We start from the raw sequence: 13,652 nt of genomic DNA, 5'->3' as shown, positions 1-13,652 counted from the left end.
TCATCTATGACTATTTCAACAACTTTAGGATAACGATAACCAACAATCACCCTAAACCTAAAATAGTTTTGTTAGTCCATGGGTGGAGAAGATGTGCTTGCCAAAGAAAGAGGTCTGTAATTTTGTTAGAGACTTTCCCATATCTTGCCAGACCCTGTGCCAAGTACTTTAAATGAGTTTTCTCATCTCTTTTCATAATAATTAGCTTCGTTTTATGGAAATTAAGTAACTTGACTAAAGTTACATTACTAATAACTAACCCATTGAGCCAGGATTTGAACTTAAGCTGGCTGATAGTACAGCTTGAGTCCTTAATCTACAAACAGCATTGCGTTTAATATTCCCCAGCAATCCCAGGAGATCAGGTATTATTTTCATGCTTGTGGTACAGAGATGGAACTAAGGCTCAAAGCACAAGATCACATAAGACCTATGGATAGAGCCAGCATTCAATACAAGTTGAAATCCAAACCTTGTACTTAACAGCTCTCTCTGTCTGTCTCTGTCACTTTCATTTAACAAATGCTTTGAGATGTTTGCCCTGTACCGGGCACCATTATAGTATCATAACAAGGTATAAGAGATATAAAGACGGTTAAGATGGTTCCTCCTCTCCAGAAGATCACATCTGAGGAGTGTCTAGAGCTTCTTACCCAAAATGAGGTCCACGGACTAGTTGTAAAGGCATCACCTGGGAGCTTGCAGGAAGTCAGAATTTCAAGCCCAGTTCCAGAGCTACTGAATCAGAATTTGCAGATTAACAAGTTCTCCAGGTGTTTCAAATGCACATTAAAATGTCAGCAATACTGGCCCAGTGGACATTTCAAAAGGTTTTGCTGTTCCAGGGGTAGATTTCTATGACTGCAGGGCTTCTGCTGTCTGGCTCAGACAGTAAAGAACTCTCCTGTAAGGCAGAGAATCCAGGTTCCATTCCTGAGTAGGGAAGATCCCCTGGAGAAGGGAATGGCTACCCACTCCAGGACTCTTGTCTGAAGAATTCCATGGACAGTGGAGCCTGGAAGGCTACAGTCCATGGGATCAAAAGAGAGTTGGGCACGATTTCTATGACTACAACTCCAAAAATTAGGGCATGAAATAAAACAACTGAACTGGAAGAAGGGCAGGAGTCCTAATACCCAAAGGGCTCTACTCTATTTGTAACTAAACTTTAAAAAATGCTTCTTAAAGTATCCTAGGGGGAGAAGTTTCCAGGCAAGGCTATCAGCTGGATGCCAGGTAATCAGGGTTCAACATTTGCTTTCAACATTTTCTCTAGCTTCCTTACAAAGATGCACCGTTACCTAGAAGTTCACTGTTTTGGGAGAGGATTCTCTTAGATTCATATAATCAGGCCTACCTTCTTCCCACCAATGTGAAAAAGCTACCAGAAGAGTCAGAGGTACTCAGGTGTAGCTTTGCAGAAATCATGGGGGCTCTTTTCTGATGTTTATTTACCTTTTGGGCTTCATGCTATAACATGTTATTTTTAATTTTTATTGGTCTACAGCCAAAAGTGAAGCAAGATTCATAAACCATGTCAACCAAAGAGGGGAGATAAATAAATGCATCACACTGCATCTGCAGCAGTGGAATCAAATTCCAAAAAATACAAGGCTGTACAGCCCATGCCTAGTAGGCAAGTGGGCTCTCTTGGCAGGCACCCAAAGGAGTGAGAAGCGGTGCCTTCTCTTATTGCAAGGGGTTATCGCATCCAAAACAATACTTTTTCGTAGTAAAACCCTTAAAGATCAAGTTCAGAGCCTGAACCGAATATTATAGAAGACTCTCATTTTAAGGTCCTCAAGGCTTACACTGATTTGGGAATGAAGCTGTTACAAAATTTGCTACTTGTGAAACAGCTGATGGATGTCCCATCCATTGTTCAGTGGAAATCAGTAGTGACTGCAGAACACCCCAGGAGCCCAGAGCAGAAAACAGCACTAGTAGAGTTTAGCCTGGTTTAAACTGAGAGCAGGAACTATCCTGTTCATTCATGCCGGAGCATTTTAATCAGAGGTAGCAGAAAAGGGTAGAAAGACAGATTTCTTACAGACCTGTATGTGTCCTTGAGCAAGTTATTTTATTTCTCTGAGCTTCCACATTCTTATTGGTATACTGAATTTTTAAATTTTCTTATTTGCAAAAGAATACATTGCATGATATTGTAAGGGTTGTTCTAAGGATATGTGTAATATATAATGAAAACTGGCACTCAAGAAATGGCAGTTATTCTTAATAATTACGGAGAAAAGGTGAAAGAGGCAAACTTGGGTCCAACAATAAGAAATATCACCGCACAGTAAATGATACTTGGATGGTAGTGAGGAAGTATTTGGGTTGGAGACTTAATCTCTGAGAACACTTAAGGAAAAGAATAAGGAGGAGAGGGGGCTGAAACTTCTGAGTGTATGTAAATGAGGGCAGCCCAATCCTACTCCTGACTTTCAATTACGCATTGTATCAGAATGCAGAGATTATCAGAAAGGATTGCTGCAGAGATGTCTGGTTAGCTGACAAAATTTCATCCTCCTCCTTCCCAATATCCTTTTGATCCTGCCCTCCCAAGTGCAGCATGGTCTATGTTCTAATAAGCAGTCCCCACGTATTTCACTTTTCTCCCAGCCTTTTAGGAGGCCTCAACTCCAAACAAACCACACACAAACTCCCAAGCTGAAAAGCTTTCCGACAGGGATCCACATGAGCTGGCAGCAACGTGGATGAACCTAGAGATAATCATACTAAGCGAAGTAAGTCAGGCAGAGAAAGATAAATTCCATAAGCTATCACTTATGTGTGGAATCTAAAAATACGACACAAGTGAACTTATCTATGAGATGCAAACAGACTCACAGACACAGAGAACAGACTTGGGGCTGTCAGTGGGAAGGGGGCGGGGGAGAGAAGGACAGGGAGCTCGGGGTGAGCAAGTGCAAACTACTATACACAGAATGGATAAACAACAAGGTCCTACTGTAGAGCATAGGGAATTATCAATATATTCAATTTATCCTATAAGAAACCATACTAGAAGACAATATGAAAAAGAGTGTACATACATGTAGAACTGAATCACTCTGTCATACACCAGCAACTAACACAATGTATAAATCAACTACACTTCAATAAATTAGAAAAAATAAAATCAGGTCAGATAATGCCCTGCATCATTAAAATATATATACATATATATATTTATGTTTAGTCCTACTCTTGTAACTTAAGAAACACAGGACCCAAGGGTTGGAAGGACTTGTGGTCACAGCTGAGGGTGAGAGCTGCCAGGCCAGCGTTCTTCCTATCTGCCCCCCTCACTCACAGTATCTCTTTATTTCTCTCTGTTTCATGTACTATTTCTCTAGTTTCTCACAGAGGCATTTAGCTCTATGTTATTATTACTTAAAATCCATGTTACAAATGACGCTGGTAATGACCTATTTGTCATTTTAACATGGGAACGTTGGCAAACGAGACTTTGACCATTTCTTGATTAAAATGTGGGCGAAGCCAGATGACTGTAGTACACATTCAGATGGCATGCAGCTAAATTCCAACAGTTGGTCTAATTCATAAGCATAAAGCTTTTGAAAAGTTAGGGCTGGTTTGGGTCCAATGTATTTATACATTTTTATTAGACTCAATTCAAAGATTCGAAAGGATGAATAAAATTCCTTTCCTATTTGCTTCATCTGCTATTGCAGACTATGCCCAAGAGATGTCACATATGAAATTCAAATTACATCTTCAAATGGAGCGTAACTTTAGCAATGAATAATTCAAGAGAATAACTGAAAAACCAGAATAATATTTTAGAGACATTTCTTTCATTGGAGAGAAAGTGTTAATGGAAAAATACTCACCTGTTTATCTGACCATTTTCTACTTCAGTGAAATCATTGGAATCATTGCTAATGTTATCATCTTCGGGCACTGTCATGTTTTGCAACTCAGTTAGTTCGAGTCCACTTTTGAAATGCATCATGTTTAGAAACTACCTGTCGTCAAAAAATGGGTCCAAATTCTCTTTTTCTGAGAGTATTTACAACTGGACAGCAGCAAAAATATAAGGCTGACACCCCTAAAATACAACACAAGGAAAAATAATTAAGCATAAAAATACCACTGATTAAAAATAAACTATTATACACAAACAATTACTTTACTGATAACATAACTTTTACATTTTGTTATTCAATGTATTAAAGCAATCTTGGCACATCAAATTATAGAGACTGTAAATTTTATGTCTTTCATAAATCTCCCTATATTTTTAACTATAAAAGGAGTCATGTCCCATAATCTTTATGTTCACGTTTATAGAAATACCATGTCATCTTCAGGCAATAGAGATGCCCTTTTATGAAGCAATAAGTTTAAAAGGAAAGTGATTCAGTTGTTTTAATGCGTCAGACCACAGGGCACACACATACCTGGGTAGAGATTGAACAGACACAAAAGCACCTTTGATTTAGCAATCCCAGTTTAATAAAAATGCAAATCCTCAATAAATGGCATCATGCAGGATCAACCACCCAACTTGGAGGTCAAGCAGCAAAGGACAAATCTGTGTTTTGAAATTTAGCTAACAGTTTATCCATCAACTGCAAGAGATTAAATCAATCTCTTCAATGAAATCACTCCATGTCAGGGAATTAGGGAATTAAAAACTCATACCCTGGGGATTTAGGTTAATCCACCTGAAACTATATTTCCTCACAGAAATGAAAGACTTGCCGAGTTCACATTTTCCCTGACATGGATGACTGTGACTTAAATGTCAAAGGGGTCACCATTAATATAAGAGTTTCAGGCTCCCCAGGTGGCTCAGTGGTAAAGAATCCACCTGCCAATGCAGAAGACGCAGAGGATGAGAGTTCCACGCCTCAGTTGGGAAGATCCCCTGGAGGAGGAAATGGCAGCTCACTCCAGTATTCTTGCCTGGGCAATTCCATGGACAGAGAAGCCTGACAGGCTATAGTCCATAGGGTTGCAAAGAGTCAGACACAGTCAGGCTTAGCAACTGAGCACTGTCACTATAGAGTTTCAGACACACAGCATCACAAATCAAAAAGCAGGTGGCCACAGAGGTGTGATACTGTGATTTATCATACAGTGAAAGTCACTCAGTCATGTCTGACTTGATAGTCCACGGGGTCACAGTCAGACATGACTGAGTGACTTTCACTTTCCCTTCTCCAAGGGATCTTCCCAACCCAGGGACTGAACTCAGGTCTCCCACATTGCAGGCAGATTCTTTACCAGTTGAGCCACAAGGGAAGCCCAAGAATACTGGAGTGGGTAGCCTATCCCTTCTCCAGCGGATCTTCCCAACCCAGGAATCGAACCAGGGTCTCCTGCACTGCAGATGGATCCTTTACCAACTGAGCTATGAGGGAAGCTCCGATTTGTTAGAAAGAATACATATTTGATCTTCGTTCTTACTTCTGGCTCACAGCTCACCAAACCCTTAGAGCTCAGATAGTTAAGAATCTGCCTGTAATGAGGGAGACCCAGGTTTGATCCCTGGGTCGGGAAGATCTCCTGGAGAAGTGAATGGCAACCCACTCCAGTATTCTTGCCTGGAGAATTCCATGGACCGAGGAGCCTGGCTGGCTACACCCCATGCGGTGGCAAAGAGTTGGCCATGACTGAGCCACTTACACATACTGTAAGAGTGATAAATGTCTTTTGTTATGTTAATGAGACAACTCTGGGAAAGCACCTAAGGATGGGGGCTGGTTGCCAGTGGAGTCAAACATCTGATTAGAGGACTGGAATTTTCAGTCCCATCCATGAATTCCGGGGAGAGGAGAGAACTTGAATCAATCACTCATGGCCAATGAGTTCATCAATGATGCCTATGTAATGAAGCCGTGAAAAAAAATCAATAAAGGAGGTTCAAAGAGTACCCATACTAGGGACCCAGAACTCCCCCACGCCCTGGACCCCACACTCCACAAGGACAGAAGCTCTTTTGTTGAGGACCTCACCACTGTACCTCTACCTTTGGCTGTTGGTCTGTATCCTTTCGGGCTTCCCTGGTGGCTCAGCGGGTAAAGAATCTGCCTGCAATGTGGGAGACCTGGGTTCAATCCCTGGGTTGGGAAGATCCCCTGGAGAAGGGAAAGGTTACCCACTCCAGTATTCTGGCCTGGAGAATTCCATGGACTGTATAGTTCATGGGTCCCAAAGAGTCAGACACCACTGAGTGACTTTCACTTTCACTTCACTTGTATCCTTTGATATCCTTTGTAATAAATGGGTAACGAAGTGAGTAAACAGGTTTTCCTGAGTTCTGTGAGCTGTTCTGGAAGATGAACGGAACCCAACGAGGAGGTCATGAAAACCTCTGACTTATGGCCAGTCAGTCAGCAGCACAGGTGACAACCTGGACTTGTGATGGCATCTGAAATGGAGGGCAGTCTCGTGGGATGAAGACCTTGACCTGCAGAATCTCCTTCTATCTACTGGTAGATAAAGTCGGAATTGGGTCGACAACTGTTGGTATGGGGAAGCCTACACCCACGCACATCCACGCATATGCACATGTTGGCACTGGGTCCAGGAATCCTTTTAAGAAGGAAATGCAACTGTCAAAGTCAGGCCTGTAAAGGTATGGGAGCCTGGGGACCAAGGGATGAAGCAGAATGTCATGAATTGTTTTTTTTCACCTCCAATGGTAAACCCCCTTGGATGATGTTTTGATATTTTGTCTGACCCTGAATTCCACAACTGTAACCTAGTCAAGAGTGAAAACTCCAATGTGCCCATGTAAGCATCCTACAATACCCAGGAAGTAATATTTAAAATATGTAATATTTAAAATAGTAAAAATATGGTAATATTTTCTGGACTCTCAGAAAGTACTCTGGAATGATAATTCTTCAAGGATTTCTTTTTTCTCTTCCCAACAGCTAGGCCACACATTACTCCTTTTCATTCACACATTTAGAACAAGACTTCCCTAGTTCCAGGATCCTTTAAAGCTTCCACAAGATAAATACTGTCTACTACCTCAGGTTCCAGAAGGCTCACCCCTTCTGCAGAGCAGGGCCTCTTCTGGAAACCGGGAAGCAGGGACAAGAGACCAAACCTCCTTGAACTCCTGATCTAAAGCCAACCTGGTAGCTCCGAGCTGATTCTTCCAGCCAGGGTGGCAGTACTGGAGCTTGGGCCATGACTAATTGCTTTTAGTGCCTTCACACAGCAGCAATGTCTACAGCCTGTGTTTTCTTTGCAAAAGTTGAAGTGCATTAAAAAGGCTAAAGCCCCGGTCACCTTTTGGCCCCCCTAAAGAAAGCCACACAAGTGGATCGGACTGGGTCATTCCTAGGAGTCTTGCCATCCTGGCTCTCACCTAAATGACTCCCTCAGAGGTTATTGAAGCGATCCTGCAGGGCTTCTAGAAAGTTCACTCAGTGGATAGCGATTCCAGTCTGGGCTAAGGAGTCCTTTTCTCTCCATAAACTTGTAGGAAATAGGATACTAGATGAAAAATTTCTAAGGAGAGGAAAAGGAGACTAACAACAGATTTGGGTCTACTGTTTGTATCCAAACTTTTATATTAATATACATGTGTGTATACAAATATATACTAGGTACACACACACACACGTGTGTGCAATGGACAAAAGAGGAAAAGAACAGAAAGAATAGATGAAGTTCTGGCTGTTAAAATTATGTCAGTATTGGGCAAATGCCAGTACTAAGCTAATCACATAGGATACATTTATTTTTGCCTTTGGCTTAGAAATTCATTTTTTCACAGTTTCAGAAGTCCAAAATCAGGTGCTGGCAAGTCTTGTTTCTTCTGAGGCCTCTCTCCTTGCCTTACAGGTCGCTGTCTTCCTGCTCTGTCCTGACAGCTTTTTGTCAGTCTCTGTTTTGTCTACATTGTAATCTATTTTTTTTTTTTAAGAATAAATTTTTATTGTTGTGAAATAGCCTATGTGAAATCTAACTTAGTCTTGAAAACAAAAACTGGAAAAATGCGGAAAAGTAACAAAAGTAGTGACGTGTGTCACTAAAAAAGTTAAGGCCATACTTAGAAAATACTACCCATTCAATTTATTGTATATTTATTGAGTGCTGGGTGATGAAAGCATTTTAAAAGCTTGAAATGGTCAAATTCAGGGATCTGAGGCAGTTTCACAGAAAAGTCACATTTGAACTGGCTATTGAAAAAGGGGGGAAAAAAAAGTTCTGGTTCTAAAGCTAATATATACCCATTGCAGAATCTTTAGAACAAACATTGTACAAGAAACCCAACACCCAAAATGGGCCACTGTTAAAGTTTAATGTGCTCTTTCCTCCCTTCTTTTCTTCTTTTTCTTTTCCTTTCTTTCTTCCTTTTTATCTCTCTCTTATTAACTTTGAGATTTTAGTGTTTTTAGCCTATTGTTTTTCATGTAATACTACATAGTACACATTTGAAAAATAGACATGTTTTTAAAAAATGTTAGTTCCATATTAATAAATAATATGTGTAGAAAAATTAGAAAATACAAGCTTGCAAATGAAGGAAAAAACAAATAAAAAGAAAAAAAAATCACCTGTTATCTCAGCAAGCAGAGATGATCACTGTATATATATATATTGGAATATCAGCTTCAGGGGTTTTTCTATGCACATAGATATAGTGCCTGGCACACAGTAGACACTTGATAAGTATCTGTTAAATGAAAAGAATGAGTACAGATTTTTTAAAAATATGTACATTTACAAAAATGGAAATCATACCACAGAGTTTTTAAGATGTATTTTTTCACTTAACAAGATATAGTCTCCCATCCTGAGTTATGTCCATAACACAGTTCTACATCATTACTGAAAATGCTCCTTAACTGCTTGACTGTGCCATAAATTGATATCCAGCCTGCTATTGCAGGCCAGTTGCAGTGCCTGGTGGACGGGATACAACAGGTGGAGACGGGCCCTAAGCTGAGACTTCTCAATGAAGGGGAACATGGCCCATGACAAAGAGACAGGAAGTGCAGGTCAAGTTTAAGAAACAAAAGAATTACAGTTTCACTGAAGCACAGAAGCAATTATCAGACTGTACAGTCAATTATAAGATTGAATGAGATCATCACGTGAAGATTTTGATGTTAACCCAACTACAATGACTATCCCCCAGCGTCTATAACAGGTTACAAATGACAGTTGACTAAGCACAGAACATTTCTGATCCTTCACTACAAAATTCAGAGATATTCTTAAGAAGCAGTATTATCTTGGTATGCTTATTGGTACATTTTACTAATAGTACCCATGTAAAAAACATAAACTTCTCTACTCTTCATGGTGATACATATCAAAGAAGAGGTTATACAGAGAATTTAACATTGCTTACAGATTTCCTTGGTAGCTCAGCTGGTAAAGAATCTGCCTGTGATGCAGGAAATCTCGGTTCGATTCCTGGGTCAGAAAGATCCCCTAGAGAAGGGATAGGCTACCCACACCAGTATACTTGGGCTTCCCTGGTGGCTTAGATGGTAAAGAATACACCTGCAATGTGAGAGACCTGAGTTCGATCCCTGGATTAGGAAGATTCCCTGGAGAAGGGCATGGCAACCCCCTCCAGTATTCTTGCCTGGAGAATGCCCGTGGACAGAGGAACCTGGCAGGCTGCAGTCCATGGGGTCGCAAAAAGTTGGACATGACTGAGGAGTAAGCACATACAGCCTACTGAAACAAGCAAGACCTTTTCATATAAAGTAACAATAATAAAACATTTGCATGATAGAGACCAAACTGCACCGTAAAACAAAGTCTAAGTCCAGAAAGATTTCAGAGCCATACATATGTACATGTGGGAAGGACAGAAGGAAGGAAGGAAGTTGAAGCCTGGAGAAATCAGGTAAGATTTTACAAAGAGTTAGGATATGAGCTATGCTTAAAAACAGGATTTAGACTGGAGTAGGGAAGGCATTCCTTGCACTAGAAACAGCACAGGCAAAGACATGGTGGCCAAGTGTGCACAGAACACCCATTCAGATGAATTTAGCTGAAGCACAGAGATCAAGGAACACAGTCTTGAGTAGGAAGAGGTTGTACTGGTTTGGTAAAAGCTGGTTAAAAACTGTAGCGAGGAAACCAAACCAAAGAATATACTATAATTTAAACATTGTCCAAAATTACTTTGGGGGATAAATAAGCAAAAATACATTTAGATTCCACTAACAGAAAGCAGAGTTCCAAAGAATAGCAAGAAGAGATAAGAAAGCCTGCTTCAGCGATCAATGCAAAGACATAGAGGAAAACAACAGATTGGGAAAGACTAGAGATCTCTTCAAGAAAATTAGAGATACCAACGGAACATTTCATGCAAAGATGGGCTTGATAAAGGACAGAAATGGTATGGACCTAACAGAAGCAGAAGATATTAAGAAGAGGTGGCAAGAATACATGGAAGAACTGTACAAAAAAGATCTTCACGACCCAGATAGCCATGATGATGTGATCACTAATCTAGAACCAGACATCTTGGAATGTGAAGTCAAGTGGGCCTTAGAAAGCATCACTACGAACAAAGCTAGTGGAGGTGATGGAATTCCAATTGAGCTGTTTCAAATCCTGAAAGATGATGCTGTAAAAGTGCTGCACTCAATATGCCAGCAAATTTGGAAAACTCAGCAGTGGCCACAGGACTGGAAAAGATCCGTTTTCATTCCAATTCCAAAGAAAGGCAATGCAAAGAATGCTCAAACTACTGCACAATTGCACTCATCTCACATGCTAGTAAAGTAATGCTCAAAATTCTCCAAGCCAGGCTTCAGCAATACGTGAACCGTGAACTCCCTGACGTTCAAGCTGGTTTTAGAAAAGGCAGAGGAACCAGAGATCAAATTGCCAACATCCACTGGATCATGGAAAAAGCAGGAGAGTTCCAGAAAAACATCTATTTCTGCTTTATTGACTATGCCAAAGCCTTTGACTGTGTGGATCACAATAAACTGTGGAAAATTCTGAAAGAGATGGGAATACCAGACCACCTGACCTGCCTCTTGAGAAATCTGTATGCAGGTCAGGAAGCAACAGTTAGAACTGGACATGGAACAACAGACTGGTTCCAAATAGGAAAAGGAGTACTTCAAGGCTCTATACTGTCATCCTGCTTATTTAACTTATATGCAGAGTACATCATGAGAAATGCTGGACTGGAAGCAACACAAGCTGGAATCAAGATTGCCGGGAGAAATATCAATAACCTCAGATATGCAAATGACACCACCCTTATGGCAGAAAGTGAAGAGGAACAAAAAAGCCTCTTGATGAAAGTGAAAGAGGAGAGCGAAAAAGTTGGCTTAAGGCTCAACATTCAGAAAATGAAGATCATGGCATCCGGTCCCATCACTTCATGGGAAATAGATGGGGAAACAGTGGAAACGGTGTCAGATTTTATTTTTTGGGGCTCCAGAATCACTGCAGATGGTGACTGCAGTCATGAAATTAAAAGACGCTTACTCCTTGGAAGAAAAGTTACAACGAACCTAGATAGCATATTCAAAAGCAGAGACATTACTTTGCCAACTAAGGTCTGTCTAGTCAAGGCTATGGTTTTTCCTGTGGTCTTGTATGGATGTGAGAGTTGGACTGTGAAGAAAGCTGAGCACTGAAGAATTGATGCTTTTGAACTGTGGTGCTGGAGAAGACTCTTGAGAGTCCCTTGGACTGCAAGGAGATCCAACCAGTCCATTCTGAAGGAGGTCAACCCTGGGATTTCTTTGGAAGGAATGATGCTGAAGCTGAACTCCAGTACTTTGGCCACCTCATGTGAAGAGTTGACTCACTGAGAAAGACTCTGATGCTGGGAGGGATTGGGGGCAGGAGGAGAAGGGGGCGACCGAGGATGAGATGGCTGGATGGCATCACGGACTCCATGGACGTGAGTCTGAGTGAACTCCGGGAGATGCTGATGAACGGGGAGGCCTGGTGTGCTGCGATTCATGGGGTCACAAAGAGTCGGACACGACTGAGCGACTGAACTGAACTGAACTGAACAGAAAGCAAAATTGATGGAATCTAAATCCTCTCTAGAAGTGTAGCTGCAAATGAATGTGGGAAATGTAGTTTTCAATTTTTCATCCACTGCAGAACTGGACTAGAAAGAAGTGGAAACAAATACTGACTGGGCCAATCTATCACAAAGTGTCTTTGCAATTGAAATTGTATTTTTGCTTATTAATCCCCCAAATTAGAAGGAAAGTTATGACCAACCTAGACAGCATATTAAAAAGCAGAGACATTACTTTGCCAACAAAGGTCCATCTAGTCAAGGCTATGGTTTTTCCAGTAGTCACGTATAGATGTGAGAGTTGGACTATAAAGAAAGCTAAGCGCCGAAGAATTGATGCTTTTGAACTGTGGTGTTGGGGAAGACTCTTGAGAGTCCCTTGCACTGCAAGGAGATCCAACCAGTCCATCCTAAAGGAGATCAGTCCTGAGTATTCATTGGAAGGACTGATGTTGAAGCTGAAACTCCAATACTTTGGCCACCTGATGCGAAGAACTGACTCATATGAAAAGACCCTGATGTTGGGAAAGATTGAGGGCAGGAGGAGAAGGGGACAACAGAGGATGAGATGACCGGATGGCATCACTGACTCAATGAACATGAGTTTGAGTAAACTGTGGGAGTTGGTGATGGACAGGAAAGCCTGGCGTGCTGCAGTCCATCGGGTCACAAAGAGTAGGACACGAATGAGTGACTGAACTGAATTGAACTAATCCCCCAATCTATTGATTAGCAAGGTGGGATTTCCAGGTGGCTTAAACAATAAAGAATTTTCCTGTAAATGCGGGAGATCCAGGTTCTATCCCTAGGTCAGGAAGATTCCCTGGAGTAGGAAGTGGCAACCACTCCAGTATTCTTGCCTGGGAAATCTCCTGGACAGAGGAGCCTGGCGGACTACAGCCTATAGGGTCACAAAGAATTGAACAGAACTGAAGTGACTTAGCACTCACACAATAAAGAGCAAAGTGGTGGGACCCGGCACCCTTTCTGCTGGTACAATTTTAGCAGGTGCTGCAGAGGTGTCCTCTGCAGCCAACAACTGTGGTGGTGAATTCCTGAACATCAGATTTGGCCTCAGTGATGTGTTCCCGGAGGATGCAGTTCAAACAATGAGAAGCTGGCTTCCTGATGGAGGCATAAGAGAAGATCCTTAGGCGAGCTGAGTGGTGGTACTCAGTGTTTATTCCTAGAGACTGAGCCCAAAGCCTGGTCTGCCATCTTTTCTAGCAATTTTACAGGTTTTAATACCCTGTATTCAATCCCTTTTGCTTAACATACAAGAGATCTCTGTTTATATGCAGTTAAACCCTGACTGATATTCTTAATTTTATTTTTTTAAATCTCTGAAATTTTTTATTATGAGAACCTTTAAACATATACAAAAGTGAACACAACATAATAATGAACCCCCATATACCAACTTCAGGCCGGTCTTGTTGAAGTTTTACTCCCAGCATCACCTAGAATTATTTTACAAAACATTCCAGATATCATCTGTAAATACTTCAATACATATTTCTAAAAAGTCAGATCCATTTTTAAAACAATACCACCATATCACAATCACATCTAAAACATAACAAGAACCCCTAAATGACACTAAATAGTCAGCCATGCATGTGTGCTAAGTCACTTCAGT

General features: G+C 41.1%; 1 protein-coding gene across 1 annotated transcript in view; it reads right to left on the bottom strand.

The window, feature by feature from the left end:
* SLC38A1 (solute carrier family 38 member 1) overlaps positions 1 to 3,979 on the bottom strand; it is a 52,452-nt gene extending 48,473 nt beyond the window's left edge. The window contains exon 1 of the mRNA XM_068970824.1: positions 3,858 to 3,979. Coding sequence (XP_068826925.1) covers positions 3,858 to 3,979 — 122 coding nt within the window. The remainder of the gene's footprint in view (positions 1 to 3,857) is intronic.
* Positions 3,980 to 13,652: the final 9,673 nt, after the last annotated feature.

Source organism: Capricornis sumatraensis, chromosome 4 (genome assembly GCF_032405125.1).
Source record: "Capricornis sumatraensis isolate serow.1 chromosome 4, serow.2, whole genome shotgun sequence".
NCBI lineage: Eukaryota > Metazoa > Chordata > Mammalia > Artiodactyla > Bovidae > Capricornis > Capricornis sumatraensis.
This window is presented reverse-complemented; position numbering and strand designations above follow the sequence as displayed.